At 54.9% G+C, this 9390-nt stretch overlaps 1 protein-coding gene across 1 annotated transcript; it reads left to right on the top strand.

Moving 5' to 3' along the window:
* Positions 1–1591: 1591 nt before the first annotated feature.
* On the top strand, positions 1592–6390 carry NGB (neuroglobin). Its single transcript, XM_082484990.1, has 4 exons — positions 1592–1798; positions 3209–3320; positions 4871–4990; positions 6152–6390. Exons 1-4 carry the CDS (start codon positions 1692–1694, stop codon positions 6296–6298), a joined length of 486 nt encoding a protein of 161 aa, XP_082341116.1. The 5' UTR covers positions 1592–1691; the 3' UTR covers positions 6299–6390.
* The last annotated feature ends 3000 nt before the right edge of the window (positions 6391–9390 follow it).

The raw sequence follows: 9390 nt of genomic DNA, 5'->3' as shown, positions 1-9390 counted from the left end.
CTGAAGCATTTGAGAGATTCCCTAGTTACACCTGACAGTTAAATTTCTTTGTGACTTTGTTGGACTTTTCAAAAGGATGGGGTTCTCCAGCTTCCTCTTAATGTATATGCAGTTTCTCCTATACAGCATCTTGTCTGGTCTGCACTGAGAATGTGGGGTCTCAAAAGCCTGAGAAAACAGATAATTTGTTCTGGTACTTACAGAGATGTCTCGGGTGGCTTCCTACTGTTGCTGCAGTCAGTGCTGTCACTCCGACTCTTTAGGAGAAAGTCCCCCAGGAGACAAGCTGGGGCTGGGGCTGAGGATGTAGCTTTGTGCCTTTGAACTTGTCTCCTTCCAGGGATTATTTTCAGTACTCCAATGAGAAAAGCATCCTTTCTGCCGACGCTGAGTCAATGTGCTCCTGGGTTGGGTCAGAGGCTGCTGTCTTCTCTCCTGATTACAAGAAGTAAGTCTGATGTAAAAAAACAGAGCTCATAATAAGATCAGCTCAATTGTTATTTCAGAGCAGACTGTGATGGTTTCAGCAATGTTAGTGCTTTTGTCTTGCTCGCATCCTTCTGAAAACCTTTACTTGCATGACTGCTCTGGCTTCCCCAGCTTCTGTTGTGCTGCTTGAGACCTTACTTGCCCCTTCTCTCTTTGTTTGCTCCATGCTAACTAAATCCTGGGGCCAAATTAAAAGCAGTGTTTCCCTTTGTCTGAACGATAAAGAGAAGCTGGGTGTTCTGAACATGTTTGACAAAGATGACATGTCTTCTGATCTGTTATTAACACTTTGCCTGGTTCAGCTGGCTAATTAGCCTTAAATTAAGCATGTATCTTGCAGTGTCTAGACTGCATCTGCCCATGGAGATAGCAGGTGGCTGCGGGGCATCCTGAGTCTCAGTGGAAGTGGCCAAGAGCAAGAGGGTGCCCCCGCGCTGGAGCATCACTGGGGACCTTCTCAGTGAAGCTGCGCTCTGAGGGAGCAGCGCTGAACAGCAAGCGAACAGGGATGGGTCCCAGTGGTCCCCCTGTTCAGCACAGCTCTGCTGTGCCGCATTACTCCTAAAATCGGGCCGGTTGGAAAAAGTCAACCATGAATGATCTGAACTTTCTACTCTGTCCTGCGGCTGCGAGTCCTGCAGGAAGGGGTGGGGGGAGCCGTGGCTTTTGATTTTTACTTTTCTTTCTTTCTTTCCTTCTTTCTTTCCTTCTTTCTTTCCTTCTTTCTTTCCTTCTTTCTTTCCTTCTTTCTTTCCTTCTTTCTTTCCTTCTTTCCTTCCTTCTTTCCTTCCTTCTTTCCTTCCTTCTTTCTTTTTTTTTTTTTTCCTGGGAAATACAAAGTGAGCTCTTCCTTCCCCGTGGGGCGGCCGGGGAAGCCGCGGATGGAGGAGAGGTGGCACCGGGGGGCCGCTCTGCCCGCGGCGGGCAGGGGCAGCGGGCGCAGCGCCGATGCCGGGCGCGGGGGCGGCACCCCCAGGTGAGCGCCGCGCCGCCCGTGTCACCCTCTCCGTGTCCGCCCGCCCCGGTTCCCCCCCTCCCACTCCGACGGAGCATCGCCCCCCGCCCCCCGGCGGAGAGAGGGGCGGGCGGCTGCCGCTCGGCGGCCCCTCCGCCCGCGGAGCGAGCGGTGGCAGCGCCTCGCCTGGCCTCGCCTCGGGCGGCGAGGGGCTGCTGTGTGTCCCCCTACGTCCCCTCGCCCCGCCATGGAGAGCGGGATGCTGCTGTCTGGCAGGCAGCGAGCGCTGATCCGGGAGAGCTGGCAGCGGGTGAGCGGCAGCCCCGAGCAGCACGGCCTCGTCCTCTTCACCAGGTGAGCGGGGCGGCGGGGACCGGGATGCGGCCACCGGCACCTCAGCTCCCGCCGACAGGACCGACCCGGGGATGGAGAGAGGGGAGGGGGGGACATGGACGGGTTCAGCTTCTGGGAGAGAAAAGAAACGCTTCCCTTCGCTTGGCCATGGCTCCCCTGCTTCCCTTCGCGGGCCGGGGGGAGCAGCGGGGGGCTGGAGCGGCGGCCGCCGTGGGGCGGCGGCGTGGGGAATGCCGCCCGCCCCGCGCCGCTTCCCGGCCTTTTCCCACCTTCCGCCGGTGAGAACTTTGTTAACGGGGAGAGATGGAGGGTGAGGGAGAGAGGCGGCGGGCGGGTTTTGTGCGTTTCTGCCCGCTGATCCCCCCACCCCCCCCCTTGTCACCACTACTTCTGCTGTTTGAAGAGCTGCTGTCTGTCCACCCAGGCTCCGGGGAGTGTATGGAAGGGACATTGTCCCTGACATGGCTCTCTGCAGCCCCAGGCTGCTGGGGAGGGATTCGGTCTCAGGGCAGAAGGAACGTGTGCCGGAGGGAAACGGCTGAAACCCAACTCCTTCCTATCCTAAGCAGATTAATGTCTCCATCACAGGAAGAGAAAAAGGAAAAAAAATCTATGAAAAGTCATTTAAAAAGGACAGTCGGAAGGTTGATGACCAGCTTCCAGAGTGGGACGTAGCAGGCAGGAGCCAAACCTCGCAGAGCAGGGCTGCGAGCAGCAACAGCAATGTTTGGGAGTTTTAGCAGACAGGAGAGGGATGCAGTAGCTTAATGTGCAGGATGGGGAGAAGAAAGACTGTCTTGCTTGAATTCCCTGTGGCCTCCATGGACAGCATCAGCCTTTTAGATCTCCCTGGGTGGCTGCTACTGAGACCCATATGCGCCTGGCATAGACTGGCAGGGAGGATGAGGCAGGGAAAAATGGGAGCTGGTGATGGTGTGGGAGAATGGGGCATTAACTGAGTTTGTACATGTCCCCCTTGGTCAAGTAGGAAAGCCGTCTGCTGGAGCTTGCAGCCCTTCCCTGGATTTGGGAGTTTTGGGGTTCAAGGGGGTGATGAAGAGGGAATGGGAAGAGTTGAGACAACGACCAAGACTCTGGAGAGAAAGGCCAGGCTGGGAGGAACTCCAGTGAGCTGGGACTGGTTCTCAGGTGCCATGAACACTTGTCTGAGAGCTGGGGCTGTGGGCTAGGGAAACAATTTTTTTCACTGTAGGTAACCTGGATTGCCCCAAACTAAGACTTTTCAGAACTTCTGGGTCCTTTACAGGTGGGCAGGGATCAGTAGGTGGGAAGGGAGGCGGGGGGAGGAGGCTGCGGGTGTGCTGCTGCTGAGGTTGTTCCTGGGGTGAGCAGGGCTGTAAATAAAGCTGAGGAAGTGAGAAGATGGGGGTTTCTCTCTTGCTGTTGCAGGTTGTTTGACTTGGACCCTGACCTGTTGCCCCTTTTCCAGTACAACTGCAAGCAGTTTGCCAGCCCTCAGGAGTGCCTCTCCGCCCCTGAGTTCCTGGATCACATCAGGAAGGTGAGAGAGGGGCTGTGGCAAGGCCAAAGCGAAGCTTCTGTGGAGGAGGAAGCCCTTAGGCAACAGCCTGGGGCTGTGGGGTGTCTAACTGGGGAGCGCATGGGAGATCTCCTGAGATGGTTCCTCGTGCTAGCAGAAGGTGCTATTGCCAGGGTAAAATGCCCTGCAACAGTGAGGAGGGGATGAGGATGTGCGTTGTGGTGGGTAAGAAGCACCATGCTGATTTCCATGCACTCATCTGTAGGTGGATTGCCTCTTGTGAAAGTTGGAAGCACCCTTCTTCTACCATGGAAGTGCCTCAGTGAGCTCTCTTCTGTCCAGACAAGGCCTGAAACCCTCTGCTTGGCCACATGCTGACCAGGAGGTGGCACAGAGCTGGGCAGTGGGCCAGGATCCTGGGCACCCACTAGTGTGGATAGGCTGATGGTGCAGCTGAAGAGCCAGAAGGCCCACAGCATCTCTTAGATAGTCTCTGGGGAAGTGCTGCAATACGCATTTGCCTCCCCCCAAAACAGGGAGAGGAGCAATGCTGATGTCCTCTGGAGCAGCTCATGCACTGACAGAATTACACCTAGTGCAGCAGAAACCCTTTGCTGAGCCCTGAAAAGTGGCCACGCCAGGGCAGAGCGCAGCCTTGGCTTGCACATGCCTTCATAAACTGTCTGGCTCCATCTTTAAACCAGTTTGGTGCCTCGTTTGCCTGTCTTTATTCCTTGCAGGAGGCTGTTTCAGTACTGCGCTCCTCTGATAGCTGCAAGCTTTTTGTTATTTTCCAGCCTCTGTTTATTGGCAAAGTTAAGTCCATTTTTACTTCTGCTATTATTGCCTTCAGCTGAAATAGCTCTTTGCTCTTGTTGGAGATAATTTCCCTGTTGAAATTATAGAGCACAATTCTACCACCTCTTGGCTTTGCCAAGCTAACCATGTCCTGGCTTTAATCTCTCTTTCTAATTTGGTGTGTCTGTTCCCTTCATCCCTCATTAACCCTTCTCTGTCCTGTTTCCATTTGACTCTTCGTGCTCTTGGATGACCATGGCGGTACGTGCTTTACCAGACCAGGTCTCTTGGCTGTACTACACACCCCATCTCCTCAAAATACCTTGGCTCATCTTAGAATTGGAGTTGCCTTATTCACAATTGCACCATCTTGGCAACTTCTAGTTGGAAACTGTAGTCCTGGCAACTTCTAGGGCTCCCCTGCAGTTGTCCTGGGATCCTAAGAGCTGTAATGACTGCATCACTGTTTGAACTTAGCCTGTAGCTGCTCCGCTGTGGGGCTGTTTACCCCCCTCTGAGACAGGGAGGTCAGCAGTGCTGCTTGCTGTGGCACCTCTGGCACTTTCCCATGGAAGGATGTGGTGTGTGCTGCTGGCAGCACGCCTCACTGATGTGACACACGGATCGCAGTAGACCAAAGGAAAGCTCAGAGGGGATCTACTGGGCTGGGAGCTCATCAGGCTGAGAAGAGTGAAGTAGACAGGTCAGACTCTTCCTCTGAAAGGGCACCGGAGCCTTGCTGTTAATGCCATTCTGCCTCTGCGCTCCTGCAGGTGATGCTGGTGATCGATGCCGCTGTGAGCCACCTGGAGAACTTGTCCTGCCTGGAAGAGTATCTCTGCAACCTTGGCAAGAAGCACCAGGCAGTTGGTGTGAAGGTTGAGTCTTTCTCGGTGAGGCGTCCTCTCTTGTCCCGCTGTGGCTGTGTTTACACAGCCCTGCCTGCAGCCCTCAGCTGTCCCCATCCCTCTGTGCCCACCTGCTGAGTTCAGCTGGCTGGAGAGAAAGCTGGTGGCTCAGGGCAGCCCCTGAGCTGCTGATACCTGTGTAGTGACGTAGCTTGATCAGGGAAACCCTTGAGTTCTCCTCATTTTCTACCCTCCCCCAGTAAGCCCAAGGAAAAAGGACAGAGGGGAGCAAAGCATTTCTCCTGTTTGAAGAGGACCACAGTTTGAGACACTGCAGTCTCTCCTGCAACGCAGGGCTGCTGGCTCAGCCTTTGCCCTGGGCCCTGGACCTCTGCACCAAATGCTTTGTGTAGACCTCACCGCACAAGTCTCTCTGTGTCTGCACTGGGATGGGGTTGCTGCAATTCAGTCTGCTTCCTCCATGGCAGTAAGACAGGAGCATCTTCCATATTAAACCCTTGCTTACTCCTCTCCTGCCATCAAGCACGGACAGAAATGCTGGACAACGCAGCAGAGAAGGGCAGGTTGAAGGAAAGGTTTCTAACCAATGCATGGCTCCCTCCCGATACTGCTAGCTTTGGTCCTCTTCAGAGGGAGCAGGGTGCCCTTTGCTTGGGGTAGTGATCCCCACCAGCCCTGTGCTCAGTGTGTGGGTGCTCCTGGGTGGGGTTGCTCGCAGCTCCGTGAGGACCAGTGCCCTGTGGAGAGGCCTGAGAGGTGGCAAGATGGTCCCTGAGCGTTCAGCCTGGGGTCTGACCCAGTCTCCTGGCATCTGGGCATTGCTCAGCTCTGCTGATCCACTGCTATGTCAGGGGACAGGGCTGGGAGCCATGGACAATGGATGTGTACTTCTCTCCTGGTGTTACATGTGTGGTATCAGCCCTTTCTCCCTGCCTGCACTCCCCGCTCACCCAGTGGGTGGGGTGTGAGTATGGGGTGAGGGCCAGCATAGGGCGGGGGAAAGGGATGGCATGGGCTGGCTATGGGTCCCCTCTGAGCAGCCAGGGATGGAGTGGCCTGGCCCTGATGGTGGAGGAGGAGCAGCTGCCCTGCAATGGGAGAAGTCCAAAAAGGCAGTGAAGCAAGAGAAGGGGCTGCATGTCATCCCCTGGTGCTGAGCTTGATGCCTCCCTGTTTGGTTTGCAGACTGTCGGCGAGTCCTTGCTGTACATGCTGGAGAAATGTCTTGGCACCTCCTTCGGCCCAGACGTGCGGGAGGCTTGGACCAAACTCTACGGTGCTGTGGTGAAAGCCATGCGACGCGGCTGGGAGACCCTCCCAGAAGGGGACTAGATGCTGCCATCCATCCCCATCCCTGACCACGCAGCGGTCTTGGGCAGGGAGGGTGCTGATGCTGCACTCTCTGCCTCTCTCCACCTCTGTCTTTCTCTGTGCACCAGCCCATCGCTGTCTCCTCCAGTCACGCCTGCTTCGGGGCTCTCCCGGCAATTCTGCCTTGCTTCAACACGACCACATCTCTGCCTTTGCTAAGGGCTGGCAGGGTACGTCCCTGCAGTGAAGCCTAGGAGCGCCGCAGCACAGGTATGCCGCCCTGCCCCATGTTCCTTTGGGCTAGCTGGAGCATCAACACCCATGCACCTACTCTGGTTTTTAGCTGGCTCATCTTCCCTCCTCTTGCTGCCCTCCCTAGTTAGATGACAGCTAGGCTCTTGGGCTTATTTGCCCAAGATCCTCTTTGCCGTGCTCCGAACCTGCCAGGTCTGGCACTGCTCGCTCCTGCTGTGCCCAGTCCAGCTGTGGCAGTGGTGGATTTGACTTCCTCCAGAGGCAGGGGCAGCAGAGGTGGGAGCTGGCCGTGCTGTGCCGTGTGGCCGTCCTCCCCAAAACCTTTGGGGAGCTTTTCCCCTCTCTCCCTTCATCATCACGTCACTACCGGACAGTTAATCCTGCTGCTTTCTTCTGCCTTGCCTCTCCCCTGGATGGGATCCATGGCTTTTTCTCATGTCAGGTTGGCCACTACTCAGTGTGTTTCCTAGGGATGCTTCAAGGAGTGGGTTCACGTCAATCCCGAGGTGAGGCTGCTTTCAGCAGGTCTGTGCTGACAGCTGAAAGGCTTTGTGTTGGTTTGGCTGGTTGGTTTAACCACAGAGCCAGCTGAAAGGCAGCAGCAGTGGTGGCTCTTTACTGCTTTGTGTTAAGGAGAATAAAGTAAATACAAGGAAAAGATGTCTTAAAATAAAAATGAAGGTTGCAATCATGTCATGGCAACAGCTTCCAGAAATCATTCTGGCTCTTGGCCAGAGGAAGCATAGCTGGAATTTCTCTGCTGATGCTGTCAGGACCTGGAGCGCTTCCCAGCTGCACACAGTGCCCATCTGCAGAGCTCCTCACCCTTTAGTAATCCCTCCCAGCCATACTTGAGACACAGCCTCCTCAGAGCAGCGTGAGGTGCGTGCAGCAGTGCTGTGTAAGGACAGGGATGAGAAGACAGCATCTGCTGGAAGATATCCCAGGAAATGACTGAGGTAGCACCTGAGGGCTCTAGGGGAAAATGAACTTGAGCACTTTGAAGAAAAGTTCATCTTTATGGGGAAGTCACTGTGGGACAGGCAGAACCATGTTTTCAGCCATCACTAGCCCCAGGGCAAGGACATGGAGCAATCGTTCAGTTACAGGCAGCTCCCTTTTTAGCTGCTCCTTCAGGGCAGCAGGAGCCCGGTGCTGAGGACTAAGATGGTCCTGTTCTAGAAATGCATTCCTCCTATACTCAGATGTCGTCCACTCTGGGGCAGGAGAGGACTGCCCGCTCCTTGCAGCTGCAGCTGAAGTCTCCCAACCCTATGCAATGGAGAGGATGATGCCCTGTGAGATGGGGCTCTGCTTCCCTGCCACCAGGCCTGGTGGTGGCTGTAGGCTTCCAGCAAGCAAGAAGCCCTCCAGCTGTGTTTGAGAGGAGAGTTGAGGGGTGTTGTGGAACAGGCAGTGAACATCCCCATGTAGGATGCTCGGTGTCCTCTCTGTGGTACCAGACTCCACTCCTGCAGTCCTATAGCGTGGTGTTGTGCACCCTGGCTCATGGCTTTCTCCATCAGCTCAGTCAGGTGAGGTCCTCCCCGTTCTCGTGCCAGGCAGTGAGGGATGGAGGAGCTGGGGCCGGGGAGAGGCGCTAGCTGTGACGGCATGGTACGAGGCAGGACGGTTTGGGAATGGGATGTCCTCTTTGCAACCCTGTTCTGGGGCATCAGCCTTCAGCATCATGGGTGGGATATTCTGGCTCTGTGTGACAAGCAGGTAGCTGTGTGATGGGTGGGTGTGGGTGTTACTGCCCCAAACCATCGCTGCTCCCTCTAACTTTCCTTGACTTCTCCTCTTCTGTACCATGTTTTGTGTAACTCCCAAGAGAACTGAACTAGTCCGTGTGCCTCTTATACCCAGCTGTACTGTTTAATAAAGAACAACAGTGAGTCTCGGCCCTTTTTGCTGCGGTATGTTTGTTTTAATATAAAAGGCCCAAGTAAGCAAAAAAAAAAAAAAAAAAAAAAAAGGATGACAGAGAGACAGAGAGGAGTTTACTGGTTTCTTGTTGGCTCTAGCTTTGGAGTTACTGGTCACTGAGAGTGCTCGTGTAGTTTAGCTCAACTGACATGAGAAGGCATCCAGCACCAAATGTATGTTGGGAGGTTTGTGCACTGTAATTGAATGGGTGAGCAGTGGAGGGGCTAGCAAAGGTCTCCTGCTGCTGATTGCTCATTAACCTTCAAATGTAATGATCTCTAGTGGAATTTAAGTTTTAAGCAATCAGCCTCAAAATCCCTTTTCTGCTCCACAGCTGCTGAGTTTGTTCTTTGAGATAGCATTGGCTCACCTGCTGCTGGTCACCCACAGCTGGTTGCCCGCAGCAGCAGGGCTCAGCCTCACAGCGAAGTTCTGCCCAGTTCCATCCAGCACCCACCCCACCAGCTGGACTGCGGAGCTGCCCCAGGGAACAGCTGGTGGCGATGCAGGAGGGCCCATCTCCCCCTTCCCACGGCATGTTCTAGCTTTGACACGGTGGGTTTCCAGCCCTGGGAGAGTTGGATGCTTGGCGTTGAAGAAGGATGGTCCCTAGAGCAGGGAAGCTAGCTCCGGTCTGTAATAGCATCTCCTGAGGGCTGGAAATCCCAGACCTGCCACAGGAGATCATGGTGAGCATCCTGGGAAAGCTGCGCTTAGGATGGAGCTTATTCTGCAGGGCAACGCGCAAAGGGCAAGGAGAGCAGCAGAGATATGAATGCAAATAAATCCTCCCTGTGGTTCATTACTAAAATGAATTTTCCAGTGCTTCCTGGCCGGGAGCACAGCTGCCAGCCTCGGGGCTGCTGGTGGGAGACCAACCCAGCGCTGCAGGGAAGGACCAGCATGGCAACCCCAGCAGCATCCCCATG

This window comes from Vanellus vanellus (assembly GCF_965231255.1).
Source record: "Vanellus vanellus genome assembly, chromosome: 6".
Taxonomy (NCBI): Eukaryota; Metazoa; Chordata; class Aves; order Charadriiformes; family Charadriidae; genus Vanellus; species Vanellus vanellus.
This window is presented reverse-complemented; position numbering and strand designations above follow the sequence as displayed.